At 39.4% G+C, this 16,659-nt stretch overlaps 1 protein-coding gene across 5 annotated transcripts in view; it reads right to left on the minus strand.

The window, feature by feature from the left end:
* JAM2 (junctional adhesion molecule 2) overlaps window positions 1-15,521 on the minus strand; it is a 31,606-nt gene extending 16,085 nt beyond the window's left edge. For 3 of the 5 annotated variants that reach the window (XM_039357769.1, XM_039357771.1, XM_039357768.1), the window contains exons 1-3: window positions 14,547-14,654; window positions 1,451-1,619; window positions 404-469 (exon numbers count right to left, since the gene is read on the minus strand). In XM_039357769.1, coding sequence (XP_039213703.1) covers window positions 404-469; window positions 1,451-1,619; window positions 14,547-14,639 — 328 coding nt within the window. In that variant the 5' untranslated portion in view covers window positions 14,640-14,654. Of the gene's footprint in view, window positions 1-403; window positions 470-1,450; window positions 1,620-14,546; window positions 14,655-15,350 lie in introns of those variants that run through there. The other 2 variants (XM_039357770.1, XM_039357772.1) reach the window with 2 other exon arrangements.
* Window positions 15,522-16,659: the final 1,138 nt, after the last annotated feature.

Genomic DNA, 16,659 nt, shown 5'->3' on the forward strand with positions numbered 1-16,659 from the left:
TTTTATAAAACCTTTTTGCTTTAGGCCTCCACCGCCGTGTACAAAAAAAAGGTTCAATCAATCAGTCAATTTCAATTTCTTGTGGGAAAAAAAAAAGATCTTGCAAAGTTGGAATTGATTGATTGAACTTTTTAGTCCCACCCAGTCTGCTGTTACCACCGCAGCCACACCCACCCAATGGGGCACACCCACTCAATGGGCCACACCCACCCGGCACCCAACGATGCATAAGTGGGTTTTGGGTTGCAGTTTGGGCACTCGGTCTGTAAAAGGTTCACCATCACTGGGCTAGGGCTTCAGTTGGTTCACCAAAGTCAACAAAAAATTAGCTACTGGTTCTGCCGAACTGGTGCAAGCCAGCTGAATTCCACCACTGTATATATCTAAATATTATATACTATACCTTCAAATTCTCTCGCTGTAACACGTTCATTGTCTGAATACACAGTGATTCCATATGTTTTATAGTCTGAAAAGAAAAAAAACTTACATTAAAATGTTCATTATTTTTTATACTGACACAAAAAAAACTCTCCCTTTCTTTGCAATCATACTTTCAAGGCAGCTTGATGTCATTTAGGGTAAATTTATGAATTCCTATGTGGAATCAAGGATTTAGATTTTTAAAATTTATCTTGTTCTTTTTTGAAACTAGGTTTTAAGGTTTTTCTTGTATTCATTTTATGTTACAAGCCAACCATGTTTATTATTTGCAATTACATCAATTTTCTTCTTTCATTTTAAGATGTTGAACTTGCTCTATGTCAGAATAACTAGGCTGCATTTTGCAAAATTTATTATTATGAAACACAAAGAACTGATAAACATACAAGAGACAGAGTATACAGAGATAGAGCTTCGTTTATTTTTAGTGGCATAGCTTTCAAACAATGTTTAAAGTCAAATAGTCGCTCATCTCAAAAACTATTGCTCAACTGAGACAATGTGTACAATACAGAGGATATTTCTGTTTGATCACAGGGAGCCCATATCAATTCATGGGGGGTTGTTGTGAAAGAACAAAAAAAACAATCCCACTTAATTTCTTGGATATTAAGACAAAAAATGCAAGAAACATGAACAGAACCCAGCTAGTTGCATGCAGTTGCTTCCTCTGTGCCCATCAAGGGCAGGAAGGGACCTTGGAGGTCTTCTGGAACAACCTCCTTATACCATCTGGGATAAATGGTTGTCAAATCTTTTCTTTAAAACCTCCAGCAAAGGGGCACCCACAACTCCGGGAGGCAAGCTCTTAAATTTATTATTCATTCTCCCTCTGGTAAGATTCCACTCATTGCTTCTTGTCCTGCTCTCGGGTGCTATCGAGAATAAATCAACCTCTTCTCCCCTTTCAATTACTATGAAATAAATGAATGGATTCTGAAAATTAATTAGATACAATCAACGTTGTTTTTAGTGCATAGGAATGCCTACAAGAAGTGCCACTTGCCTGCAAGAAACAACTGGAGGAACGGCAAAATAGACAAACAGAATATGAAGAAGCTAAAGTGCTCTGAGACTTTAGAATTCACACAGACGATCATCTGCATACAACACCCCAGACTTAACAGTTGTTGATAAGAAAGAGAGAAAAAAGTGGATAGTGGATGTGACAGTACCTGGAGGCAGCAGAAGAGAAGAGAGAGAAGAGAGAAAACTGAGAAAATAATAAAATACAAAGACCTGCAAATAAAAGTAGAACGATGGTGACAGAAGAAAGCAAAGATAGCATCAGTGGCAATAGGCACTTTGCGTGTAATTCCAAAACATCCAGGGCATCACTTGAACACCATTGGTATTGACAAAATCCCTATCAGTCAGTTGCAGACAGCAGCTTTATTTGGAACAGCTTATATCCTGTGATGATACCTCTAATACCATAAAACAGTATCATTTGCCTATCCCAGTTATTTGGAAGGACTCAACGGTGGACAAAAATGTCAATCTAAACCATAACAATAGTTTTATATATAGTTATTGTTTTTAGTTCTGTTGTTTGCCACCCACAGTAACTTGTTTGTAACTTGGGCCGCTATACATGTATTTTTAACAAATAAACAAACATCGAGTTATATAAGGCATACACAGTAGATATGATATTTTAACCTCCTCTATTACATTCTGTATGTAGATTAGTGAGATCTTAGAGTCATTTCACACACACACACACACACACACACACAAACTTAATTTTGACAAATTAAGTGAAGATTCAAACTTATCTAGACAACATATATGCATTTTTTTTAAAAAAATATTTGAAGCAGTCTTATGGCATCCATTCACACATTTATTATTGTATTTTAATTTAAGATTCTTACGTCAAACAAGCTAAGTTTGGTTTTTTTTCCCCATACTACAATAAAGTATAATAAAATATAGTATAAAAAATGCCTAGCCATATAAATATGGTACACTTTGTGAACACTTTTGTTCCTTATTTCCTTTTTTCAAAGGAAAAAAATATTTATATAAACCCTTTCACCTTGTGTTATTTGGAAAGATCTTTCATAACTATGGACAAGTTCCAAAATATCTAACCAGAATCACTTACAAAACTGTGACTAGAAAAAAGGAGTTCAGTGCTTAATCCTCAGATTAAAATTAGTGGAAAAAATGAAAATAGTTTTAATTTTTAATGAGCACCACCTACACAAATATCCTCAAAAATTAAGAACTATAGCTATTTTTTTAGTAACCAAAAACAATTAGAATATTTCTTGAGAAGCTTTAATGCTATGTCTTCCAAGTCTCTTTATAGATATTATAACAGTTTTAAACAGTTTTTAAAAAATTCTTTTGACAAATGTAATGGGTAAATATGTCGATAGTTTTTTTTTTAAACTGAGAATTTTTCTGCCAATCCTGTTTTCCTGAAAATGAACAGGAAAATAAGTTAATTGGTTTAGTATTAGAAAAGAATAGATACTGTTATACTGTATAGAGTCTAGGACTAAAAGAAGATTGTGGAAAAGGTTACCAGTTGATAAAACATATATATCAAAGTTTCTTTTCCCAGCATTTCATGGTGGGTAGATGAATTCTATTGTTCTGGGTTCTGGGGGAGTGGGGTTATTATTTATCCTTGACACTGGGGAGATTTGTGTCATAGGTTTTTTTTTCTGATGAACAGCTAAATAAATACACACACATACACACATACTTTTAAAATACAAATTTAAAATGCCTAGAAGTATGCATTTTTCATTTTAAAGTGAATAAGTAGATACATCTTAAGACATTTTTAGAACAAGTCTCACATAAATTGTATCCAATGATATGTGTGAGAATACTGTATACGTGTCTCTGTATACCGTATTTGCATCTACATCTATATCACATGGGTTTATGCAATCGTTCAAATTCAGTTCCAAAAAAGATATTCTGGAATGTGTGGGAACATCAGAACAGATTTGAAACTTCTGAAAGGAGCTGCTAAGCAATCCCAGAAAAATATATCGTCCCAAACACTTTGAAGCACCTTTATGGAAGTGAATCCAAAGCAGTAGACAGATTATACTTATATCAACACAAACACAAATAAAGATATAAACATATCTAAATATTGGATACATAAATTTGTTCCCTATTATGTCAGGCAGAATGAAATAATTATTTGTATCAGAGTGAATACAAATGCTAAATAGGTCTGTAATTGCTTTCTCACTTTTATTTTGCAAATTACAGTGTTACTATTATCCAAAAGGACCACAGTGTAGAATTTATTTTTCTCGTTTATACGTGATACCTTGTGCAAAGGGTAACATAGCTATTCTATCAACAGAAAATTTATTTTATGAATTAAAAGCCACAAAGTCTTTATATAGTATTTAATGATTGCCCTCTTTTGTACAGATATCTGTTTCATAACAGATGTTAGGAAAATGTTTTGTACAGATATCTGTTTCAAAACAGATGTTCACAGAATCAAACTACATAAAAATTGTCATGCCTAGTACGGCTCTTTATTTCCAGTTCCATAGTCTTTTTCCACGCATTATTGTTTCTACTGCATTTTTACTAGATATAATATGCATCAGAAATGTGATTTAATCATCAGACCCAGCATATTTTAAGTAGGATTGTCTAACACAAACCATGAGTATTTCAGACAAGGGTAAGTCAGGGAATGGGGACTTGCAAAAATCCTTGATGAAGAATTTGTCACATCATAGCACAAGTAGACTCCTATTTACACATACACGCACTTCATAATAAAGACTACAAATGCTTCCACAGAGGCCCAGTGTCCTTTATTTGAACATGTTATCACTCCAGCTGCAGTGCTGTCTTTCAATGCAGCTTGCAGTCTTGAGAACTAAAAAGTATCCAGAAATTATTTCAGCAGCACTTGTTGCTATTCTCTAGAGCAGTGATGGTGAACCTTTTAGAGACTGAGTGCCCAAAAACTGGCCCGACCCCACTCCACTCCCTGCCCCGCCCCTGCCCCCATTCCACCCCCACCCTGTCCCCTGCCCCGCCTGCCCACAGGGCCACTCACCACCTCCAGGACCCACCGCAGATCGCCCAGGTAGCCCAGCAGCGCCATGGCGGTCATGCCCTCTGCCCGTGCCCCGCAGCATCAACTGTGTGCGATGGGGCATAAGGGCAGAGTCTTGTCTATGCTGCCTGGCTGCCATGTCCTTGGCTGTGCTGCTCCATGTGGGCCACACTCAGGGGGCGACTGTCCTCCAGGGGGGCTGCTGGTGAGGGGGTTGTGGGGGAGTTGAGGCTGGGGCAATGGCACATGTGCCCACAGAGAGGGCTCCGAGTGCCGCCTCTGGCACGTGTGCCATAGGTTCACCACCACTGCTCTAGTGTAAGGGTCTGCAACCTTGACAACTTTAAGACTTGTGGACTTCAGCTCCCAGAATTCCTCAGCAAAGCTTCAAGTTCCAGGCCCCTGCTCTAGACATTTTCACCAAAGCCAGCAGTGGTGAGCCATTTCCAGGTCTTCCCTCACCCTATTCTTTGTGATACCACCAAAGCTGCTTGTCTTTTAATCACAACACATTTAATTTCTGAAAATGAAGTTCTCTTCCCATTGTTTATCAGCAACTAGAACCCACAGCAATTGGGTAACACAAAAACAGGATTTTCTCTTTTAAATCTCCTTTTTTCATTTCAAAACATTCATCTCCAACCTCCACTCTTCACCATTTCTGTGTGTTCCCTTTTTATTTTGTAAATATCAATACTTTTCAACACCCTTTGACCTTCTCTCACCCTTTTATCACTTTTGCTTTTTCCACTAAAAGAAATGATTGACACACGCACCCTTCCCAAAGTAAAAGACTGCCTTGACCATATTTAGAATGCTAGGGCAGGCTTTTACTTCGAGGTTAGCATTTTGCTTCTTAAGCTGCTAGCAAAATGAGCATATCTTTTTCAAGAAAAAAATGAAGCTACTTTTTTCAAAACTAAAGAAGTTCAGAGGAATTCTTGCAGTTATAAAATAGTCAAAAGAAATGTGCAAATATCCTGATGTTCACTTTATAATCATTTTGTACCTGGATTTATTTCAATACCTCCATCATGAGGTAGCTTCTTCCTATAGGCCAGTGATGGCGAACCTTTTAGAGACCGAGTGCCGAAACTGCAACCCCAAACTCACTTATTTATTGCTGGGTGCCAGGTGGGCATGGCCCAGGTGGTCATGGCAGATTGGGTTGGAGTGGCCAAGGTGGGAGTGATCACCTCAATACTGCTCGTGGGAGGGATGCCTGTAGGGGCGGGCAGGGTTGGGGAAGATCCAGGGGGTCTCTGGCAGGTGGGGCGGTGGGCAGGAGGCTTATCCTGTGGGGTGAGGCAAGGCAAGGCAGGGCAGGGGTGCCATTGTCACAGGGCAAGGTGTGGCAGGGGCAGGGGCGGCTGCTGCTTGACACCATTGGCCCCTGCACACAGAGGCCAGCGAGCGCATGGGTGCTGGGATGCTTCAGGCCATGTGGGACCTTGGCAAGTTATTGGCGGCTGGTTGAAGAGGACAGTTGCCATCTCCAGTGCATGGCCTGTGTGCCCACAGAGAGGGCTCTGAGTGCTGCCATAGGTTCACCACCACTGTGCTATATCATGCCAGCAATGACCTATCTATGATGACCCAGCTTGCTTTTCAAAATATAGTTTTCTCAGTTGGCAGCAAAAATACCATTGCTGTTTTAGTGCTTTTCCCTTCACAAGACAAGTATTTAGTATTTTGCTTTAAAAAATAGATTCATGTTAAGCATTCATTTAGTCCATTATACTCCGCTCCCTAAAAAATAAAAACTAGCCAATAATGAGAGCTATTCATATCCAATTCACATTACAGCTGAGAAAAGTTAAGAGGTGACTTGTTGAAGTGGCATGTTTAAAATGCATAAAATAAAATAAAATTAAAAAATAAAATAAAATAATAAAATAAAATATAAAATAAAATATAAAATAATTAAAATAAAATAAAATATTTTTCCTCTATTGAGAATCTGTGAATTAAAGAAACACTTCTTTCTTCAACTATGTGAAGACAGTTCCCTCACCACTCCAAAAGGATGGGATCAAAGTGATGCAGTACATAATTTTATGTAATGTTTAAAATGCATAAAATAAAATAAAATTAAAAAATAAAATAAAATCATAAAATAAAATAATAAAATAAAATATAAAATAAAATAATAAAATAAAATAAAAATATAAAATATAAAATAAAATAAAATAATAAAATAAAATAAAATAAATAAAATAAAATAATAAAATAAAATAAATAAAATAATTAAAATAAAATAAAATATTTTTCCTCTACTGAGAATCTGTGAATTAAAGAAACCTTTCTTCAACTACTGTATGTGAAGGCAGTTCCCTCACCACTCCAAAAGAGATAATGTCGGATCAATGTGATGCATTACATAATTTTAACAAAGGAAGCAGAAGTTCAGTAGAAGTTAATTTTTACCTGAAGGTTTAGACTCAAAAGGTATTCTCATCATTAGAAGGGGAATGATAAAAAAGAGAAGAAATCTCTATTTTTCTACAGTGTGCTACTGTGGAGGAGGAACGTGTGTGTGTGTGTGAAATAACTCACACCAAATTGTTGCTTTTTGATTAATTAAGTGATCTTCCTTTCAAGTCCATAAGTAAAACAGAGTAAATGGTGTTGTGGAAAGAAGAAATCTGGGACAGAAAATACATTTCCTGTGATGCTTCCTTCTGTCTGATTTACAGGGGGGCCTCAGCCTTTTATGAAGGTGGCGACTACCACTTTCAATAAAAAGGATAATACATGTATGTGGTGAGTAAGAAAGAGAACAATATGTGAACAAGTGTTGATGGAATCGAGGATGATTTACGAGAACATGATGCAGGCAAGAAAGAGAGAATGACATAAGGAACAGCAGGGATTGAAAAGGGTGAGAGAATCTATAAGAGCCATGGCGGCACAGTGGTTAGAATGAAGCATTGCAGGCTAACTCTGCCCACAGCCATATTTTAGACATAACCTTTTCATAGAAGGTTGAGTATGAAGCTGCGACTTTTTGATTTCAAAAATCTCCTGAAGTATTTCAAATGTCATATGTATTCTGTCATTTTGCAAGGACTGCAGCTGACCAAAGACAAGAGACAGATTATTCACTTTGTTTTTCTATTTCTCTTTCTGCTTTAGTCCCCCTCTAGTGTTAAATTTCTAAAACCATAAAGTTACATATTTCTGTTTCAACTTAGAATTGACTTAACAAATTAATTTCCATGAAGGTGCTGTTTATTTATATAATTATTTTCAAAATCTTATAGTAAAAATCCTAATATTCCATTATTCCAAGTTTGTCTGATCCCTTAGATCAGGGGTGTCAAACTCGCAACGTCACGTGGCGTGTTGCGACGTATCATGACTTCTTTCCCATTGCCGGCAATGGGGTGGGCGCGGTTTTGGCACGACGTATCCGGCCCGTAGGCTGGCAGTTTGACACCCCTGCCTTAGATCATTTACTGTATAACTTTGAAGTCCTTTGCTGCTCTCCAAGGTTTGTTGTTTCTTGCCTATTTTTTCATTATCCAACTAGGCAACATCATCATCATTTTTTTTTTTGCCAGTGGGTGTGGAGTTTGTTTCCTGTTTATATAACTTTCTTAAATTTGTTTGTAGCTTTCTTAAATCAGCTTCTTATTTAGCATTTTGCCACTTATTTATAATTCTTTAAGTTTTTAAACTTATAGTTATTTATTTTATTTAAGCATGAAAGTAAATTCACCAAGTGGATTTTCATACTTGTCATTTTGAAGATTTCTTTTATCCTTAAGGTAGTTGATTAGGTAATTACCAAAAGTATTAGAAAATGAGTTATGTTCTTTTAAAGCTCTGCTGTGGTTTGGAACATGATGGCTTCCTGGTACTTGAATCCACAGTGGTCTCCTCATGAGAAGATGTCATCTGGGGCGTAAGTGAGCAAAGTCCCATTATCTCCTTTTCTGGAATGGTTCTGGGGAACCAGTTTACTGATCAGTCCTTCAGTTGTAGCTGTCATTGTCATATCTGCTTATTATGCAAATGTCTTAATTCGCCAACCCTCACTGGAAATTGGTGAAGCTTTGTATTCAAAACAGTATTTGACCAGTCACTTTTATAGTATCACACACACAAACACACACACACACACACACACACACACACACACACATTCTACCCAGGCAATTCCAGTTAATACTGTCTAACATCTCCTTCACATTTTCACTAAAGAAAAACTATTCCTAAAATATTAGAGTAGATCTACTAGGTTTGATGGGTTAATATACTGATTTGATATAATATTCTAACCTCTTTTTTCAAACTATGGACAAGATCCAACTAGAGATGCCGAACAAGTTCAATAAACGACTCATGAATATTGGATTTTATTTAAAACAAGTTTTACTTGACAGGTAAGGCTTTGAACTGTCTAGGAATATGATTTTATGTCAGGAGAAATAATGAAGGTTTTATGTCAGGCAAAGGCATTTGGGAGAAAAGAAAATTGCTGACATGAAGGAACAGCAACTTAAACTACTCTGGCCATCATATCTCTTGGCACTGATATTATAATTGACTACAAACAGAGAAAATGAGTATAATAAACTTATCTCCAACACAAAACAATTCAAGGAAGTTCAAGAAACATATGCTGACTAATGAGAAATAGATACTTTTTCAGAATGAATGCTTGGAAAAAGAACCTCAGATTAGGACTGGATTTAGCAGTAACAATGCAGATTAAATTTTAAGACTGGAGATGGTAGTGTTTAAGAAAACTGAAAGTCTGACTAAAAATCATTTTATGTGGCATGCAGATTTGTTTATCTAGTAAATGTAGTTGCAGATTTGTACCTGTAATTGAACATTTTTTTAATTTATAAAAATGTAGCTAATAGAATGATAATAGCAACATTTATTCTCAAATGGTACAATTTTATACACATAAAGTCAAATGTAGGTCTTTATGTTTTCTTTCTTTTTGGTAGATAAGTTTGGTTATAGTTACATCCTGGATGTTTTCTTTTGTCTGTAGTCTACTTTATATCCTTGTTTCATTTGAGGCTGAGGAAAATTACCCAAATATAAATTTTGAACATCTCTGATCTTAAATCAGTGTAGTCTAGCTATTTGTTGTTGTTAGTTGCGAAGTCATGTACTGCCTTCTATTCTTTGGTTAGCAAAATCATAATGGGACTGTAGTATCTAATCTATAGCCCCTTTAAATGTAGCCTTCACACAAATTAGTTCTGCAAAAAGGATTATTCATAAAAGCTAAATTTAATTGGAAGTACATTATAAGAGCAGGTAAACCAATGAAGCCAGTGAAGAAAAGAAGATGTCGCTATTGATTTATATAGAAAGGACACTATAAATTACTCACTGCTTTCAAGAAAGCACAGGTGTGAACTTGCCTTTTCCTTCAAGCCAGTAACCATGAGTTATTGCAGCATCAAACCTATTCTTTTAGGAAAGGAAAGTGTAAATCCACCACTTGGAAGAATCAAAGTTTTTACTTCTTCTGCAAGGCCAGATTTGATGAACGAGAAACAGCAACTCTTTCAAAATAGTAGAATAATGGAAACTCAATGGATATTTGGTTTAAAATTTACTGACTAATAAACATTACTTCATAACTGGGAATTCTGAATCTTGAACAAGTCAGCAATGAAGAGGGAAATGTTTCAGATCTATCTGTCAGGAGGATACTGATTGGAAGCTGCTACTCTTAGCATGGAATTATCAACAACTTATCACTAACTCTCATTGTTGTGATCTTTAATAGGGCAATATGGTGCATCACAAGGCAACATTTTTTGAACTAAGGTCCTTAAATGGGCTAACTCAGACATGTCAAACTCGCAACGTCACATGACGTCATGCAATGTATCGGAGCTTTTTTGCCATTGCCGGCAATGGAGTGGGTGCAGCTCTGGTATGATGAAACCGGCCCACGGACTGGCAGTTTGACACTCCTGGGCTAACGTATAGAATGTGTCCAAACTCCAGGAGCTATGAATCCTGAGGGAATAAAGGTTGAGAATGGTGTAGCTTCTTCAGTGCTACCGACTCATGTTGTGCTACTGGGCTGCTCCCGTGCTCAGGTGAGCTTCATTTTCAGTATTGTGTGATAGTTTTATAGTCTTATAATCCTTCACTCACACAGCACAGCCAACACATCTACTGGGAAAAGAAGGAGGCAGGGAGGCAGGGAAGGAAGGAAGGAAGGAAGGAAGGAAGGAAGGAAGGAAGGAAGGAAGGAAGGAAGGAAGGAAGGAAGGAACCAATCCTGCATGCCTTTTCTGGTTCATGCCATCTCCTCATGTGTTCCTCCAATTTGTGCTACCTCTCAGTGCACCTTCCCCAATCCACAGAGAACTTCTTGCACATCCTAACCCAGTGATGGCGAATCTTTTAGAAACCGAGTGCCCAAAATGCAAGCCCAAACCCACTTATGCATCATCGGATGCTGGGTTGGTGTGGCCCATTGCCTGGGTGTGGCCCATTGCCTGGGCGTTCAATCAATCAATTCCAACTTTGCAAGATCTTTTTTTTCCCCGCAAGAAATTGAAATTGATTGACTGAACCTTTTTTTTTTTACACACGGCAATGGAGGCCTAAAGCGAAAAGGTTTTATAAAACCCAGCTGAAGGCGTAGGACTGGGGCAATGGCGCGTGTGCCCACAGAGAGGGCTCTGAGTGCCATCTCTGGCACCTGTGCCATAGGTTCGCCACCACTGCTATAGGCCTTTACAAAGCCTAAGCAGCTGAAAGCCTGCAGAGGGCTTATAGATGGATAACAAAACTATGGTACCTGCCTCCTTCTTATAATGAAATTATAAACAAATAGCAACAAGACATTCTAAAAGAAAAGAACCAAATCATTAGATAGGGAGAAAAAACATTTCACAGAGAAGACAATTTTCAGGCAACTACATACTATTGAAACAGTAAATATATAGTAGAACTTTTCAATTTTTATTTAGGCTTCTATTAAAACAGAATAATTACTACATAGACATTATTCAAAAATGGACTTGCCACTTTACAAAATGACTGTATAGTGAAAGTCAAGACACCTGCACATTTTTTTTGACTATTTTGTAACTAAGGTAACTGCAAGAAGTAAACATGTTTAACTGGTGGAAAACTTGTTAGTAACTGCTTTCTGCCCCTTTCTTTTTCTGTATGTTTGTACGCCATGATTTCAATCCTTCTAATATAAAGAATAGAATAGAATAGAATAGAATAGAATAGAATAGAATAGAATAGAATAGAATAGAAGCTGGAAGGGACCTTGGAGGTCTTCTAGTCCAGCCCCCTGCTCAAGCAGGAGAACCTATACTGTCTCAGAAAGATGAATGTTTAGTCTCTTCTTAAAAATCTCCAGTGATGGAGCACCCATGATTTCTGGGGGTAAGCTGTTCCGCTGGTTGATTGTCCTCACTGTCAGGAAGTTTCTCCTTAATTCCAGGTTGCTTCTCTCTTTGATCAATTTCCAACCATTGTTTCTCGTCCTTCCTTCTGGTGCTTTGGTGAACAGTCTGGTTCCCTCTGCCTTGTGGCAGCCCCTCAGATACTGGAATACTGCTATCGTGTCTCCCCTATTTCTTCTTTTCATTAGACTATCCAAACCCAAGTCCTGTAGCCATTCTTTTTATTTACCGCCGCTTCTGGAGGCAGGTTGTTCCACTGGTTAATTGTTCTGTCAGGAAGTTTCTCCTTAGTTCTAGGTTGCTTCTCTACTTGCTTAGTTTCCATCTGTTGTTTCTTGTCCTGCTTTCAGGCACCTTGGAAAATAGCTTGACACCCTCTTCTTTGTGGCAGCCCTTGAGATATTGGAACACTGCTATGTTTTAGTCTCCAGGCCTTTGAACATCTTAGTTGGTACCTCTCACATAATCACATCAACGTTAAGCAGACAAAGTGTAATATATAATTTTAGCATAGTTATAACGTATCATATATGCTATGGTTTAGCATGGAACTATGAACCAGCATATTTCATTGTAAACTATTTTGACAGCGGTGCATTCCAGCTTCACTTATCTATGATCAACACATTGCTTGGGTGTGGTGATTTCCATTCCATTATTGTGATTTTTTTTTTTTAGTTTTCAGCAGCTATGTTCATTTTTTATGAACATCAAAATACTACGAACCAATATTTTGAAACATCTGATGTAATTTGTTTCTAGGAGAATTCTGTGACACTTTAACCATTTAACCAGACTTGCTCAGAAATTTACAGAGGGTTTTATACCAGCATTTTCAATAATATCCACGCCAACACTTAAAAAATTACCAAATGTAAACTAAACAAAGATAAGTTTACATGTATCTATGACTAGCAGATATTTCATATAAAGTAGAAAAGGACCATCTTGTGCTTATGTCTCAACATCTTTACAAACAACATAGATGAAGAGGTACAGACAAAGCCTATCAAGTTTGCACAAGACTTCACACTGAAAGGAACAACATTTATAACAATAAGTAGAAGAGAGCCAAAACTAACAAAAATGAAATTTTACTGGGAAAAGTATAAAATTCTGCATTTTAGTGAGGTATCACATGCATGGATATTGGGCAGAAGATTTCTTGATTGGTTGTACTGTAGTCTGTAAGAAGACAATTAAGAAATTGGCAAAGCATAAGCTAAATATTAATTCAGAGCAGCAGCAACAAAGTATAAGAAATTCTGCTCATCTTCAATAGGGCAGGTAACACTCTATTTTGTACTGACGGGCATTATTAAGACACATTCTTGAATAGCAATAACCTACAGTGGAAAAGGGGGCAGTTGAGAGGAAATGTTAAAAACTTTAAAAAATATCTGATTGATCATCACTTGGTTGATGGACAGATCAACAGGTTTAGTGATATCCTGCTAAAACACAGACTTGAATACTTTTCCCAGTAGAAATTCATTTTGTTAGTTTTGACTCTGTTCTACTTAATACTTAAATGTTGTTCTTTTTAGTGTGATGTCTTGTGCAATAAAGGGGAAGGCATTAAAAAAAAGTCCTAAACATTTGGAAAAATTTTCTGAAGGTAGGAACCATTTGAAAGTGGGGGGAAAAGGCCTGGAAACCATGGTTTTAAGTAGAGGCTTCTAATCAAGACTGCAGCCCTGTTGAGAATGCAAACCTCTTTAAGCCTATCTGAAAATTTTCATGTGAATAAACATGTATCTTTGCAATGGGGGCAATTAAAACACATGCACACTGGATCTTTGGCTGCCACAATGAGATGGTGCTAATGCAATTACAGCATTGGAAAGTATGCAACCAAAAATTTTGGAAATTAAAAAAAAATTATAATAGTGTATTAAGCCAATCCCCTTTATTTTATGAAAAAGCAAATCATATGGTCATATTTTGACAGGTTGCTACTCTATGTTAGCTGCATGATCTTGTAGCATCTCTCAGGGACACACAAAAAGCAAATGGATACCAGATAGCCAATAATACAAATTATAATTGTACGTACAATCATTTAATTCCAATAAATATGCATGGATTCAGAGCATAAACATGTAATGGACTATATTTCATTTGTACTTCCAAGGCTAAGGCAAGCTAATTAGAAATCCAGCGATCCCATTAAATCCAGCGATCCCATTAAATCCAGGAGACACACTTTATTTGGAAATAAAGTAGTTTCTGTCAGAATCCCAAGATGTAAACTCCTGTATTTGGGAAGCAGCATTACTACATGCACCAGAAGTTAAATCAGAATAGGAAACAGTCTGGATTAGACAACCCAAACCATTTTACTGCCAAATTCTACAAATACTTCCTCACAAGTCCATCCCAATCATTTGAGATCATGTGTAAGAACTATAGGTAAGGTTCCTCTGTCTCACTTTCATTCAGAAACCTATTTGAAAGGTTTTTATTTCTTAGAAGTGTAGCAAAAAATGTGTTTTTTTTTAAATAAAAAAAACACAGAGTAACAAATCCTGCTCCCAAATTCTAGGGTTGTGTAACTTCATAGCAAGCCTACCTAAGAGCTCATCTTAATTGGTTAAGATGGTCAGCTTTTTGGGGCAGAATGGGCAAATCACCTCTGGTAGCCAAGACAAATCCTGCAGCCTGCCTCGTGAAGGTCTCTTCCCACCTTCAAAGCACGGTGGAGGATGAAGAAGCCTCATCAACATGTTGAGAAAAGCTTCGTTCCCGGTTGGTCTTGGGCCAGCCTTGGCAGACACAAACGCCCCACCGAATCGGTGGTTTATATTTGCGGGGGGGTGAGGGGGGAGGAGACCTTAGCAGCTTTCCAACCCAGCCAAGCCAACGAACTTTTTTTGTGTCGCCTCGGAAAGTGTCCTCGGTTCCATCCGGCTTCCCGTACACCGCCTGGAGCCCAAACCCGGCCGGCGCAGCTCCTCCTGTCGTTGCCGGGAGAAGCGAACGCCTCTCGGCAGGAACGGCCAAGCTCGCCTCCTCGCCGAGCTTGCTAATCAAATCAAAGCGAGCCGGGGGTTGGGAGGGAGGGAGGGAGGGCGAGCGAGCAGAAGCAATTTACCCCTTTTCGTCTTCGCAAGCAGCGCTGTCACCTAGTGGGGAGAGCCGAGGGAGCGGGCTGCGTTTGCTCCTCCGCCCTCCAGAAGTGTGAGGAAAAGCCAGCCTGGAAAGCCGCGAAGGCAAAGCGGCCGCACCAAGAGCCTCCGCGTCGCTACAAGATGCTCCTCGCCGAAAGGGGGAGATTTCGGGCGGCGTCGAATTTGGCAGCTCTCTAAGCCCAGAGTCCTCTCCCCCCACCCCGGCCAACGCTCGTCCCTCGCAGCCCAGAACTGAACGCTCGGGGGTTGGAAATCAAGTGACAGCCCCCCCCCCAGAAGAGAGAGAAGAAGCCGCGGGAGACTTACAGCCAAGGGACCCCAAGTGGGAGAAGAGAAGCCAGCAGTAGAGGGGGCGGCAGCTCGCCATCTTCCAAAGCAACAGCTGCTTTTTTTTCTGCCCCCCAAGACAAACGAGAAAAGTGGATGGTAGCGGCTGCGGCGGCTCCCTCGGACGTGGGGAGGGGGGGGGGGTGAGAAAAATAGATGCAGCTGGAAGCCTTGGCTCCAGCTTCCCCGCGGCTCCTCCCTTCCTCCGCTTGCGCACCTCGCGGAGGGGAGGGAATGGGGGGGGGGGGAAGCCTTGCTTTAGTAGGCCAGGGTTTGTGAGTGTGTAAGAAAGCGAGAGTGAAGGGAGCGGCGGGCTGGTGCCTTCTAAGCCAGTGGGGTAAGCGGTAACCGGAGGAGCCTCTGAGCTGAACCCTCCACCGCTTTGGGGGAACGCCCAAAGCACGAGAAGCCCCCGAAAGGAGCAACGTTGCGTCCAAGTTTTATGCCATTCCAGCTGTGGTTAGGTGGTGGTATGAAGGCGCTATAAAACATCGGTGTGGAAATGCTCATGGAGATGCTGTGCCCAGCTTTCGGTTAACCCAATGCTCTGTATTCCAACGAGCCACACACTAGCCAGCCCCATTTTAACGTGAAGTGCCAAAAAGTGTCTTTATATGTATAGTTGTCATAATTGTTACTGATATTTGAAATCAAGTTGATTCAACATCTGGGTTTTTTTTTTTGCATCTGTCATATAAATTCGTTGGACTTCTGCCTTTTTATGATGTCCTTTTTCACATAGAAGAAATTATATTGCTGGCTAGCCTTATTTGTAGCTTTTTGTTCTTCCTCACTGAAGTCAATGGCCAATAAGCAAGAGTAGGGAGACCCAGTTCTCTGGAGAAGGGTCTAATGCTGGGAAAGGTGGAAGGAAAAAGGAGGAGAGGTTGACCAACAGGAAAGTGGATGGACTCAGTTACAGTAGTGATGAGTGACCCAACTTGAGATTTAAAAAATCAGGTTGGGGATAGTTTATCTTAGAGAAAACCTATGTCAGTGATGACGAACCTTTTAGAGACCTAGTGCCCAAAAACTGCCCCACCCCTGCTCCACCCCCTGCCCCGACCCTGCTCCGCCCCCATCCCGCCTTCCCGCAGGGCCACTCACCACCTCCAGGACCTGCCGCAGATCACCCAGGTAGCCCAACAGCACCATGGTGGCCATGCCCTCTGCCTGTGCCCTGCAGCATCAACTGTGTGCGATGGGGCGTGAGGGCAGAGTTTTGTCTATGCTGCCTGGTTGCCATGTCCTTGGCTGTGCTGCTCCATGTGGGCCACACTCGGGCGAC

Source organism: Crotalus tigris, unplaced genomic scaffold (assembly GCF_016545835.1).
Source record: "Crotalus tigris isolate CLP2741 ecotype Arizona unplaced genomic scaffold, ASM1654583v1 scf7180000018944.1027768, whole genome shotgun sequence".
Lineage (NCBI taxonomy): Eukaryota > Metazoa > Chordata > Lepidosauria > Squamata > Viperidae > Crotalus > Crotalus tigris.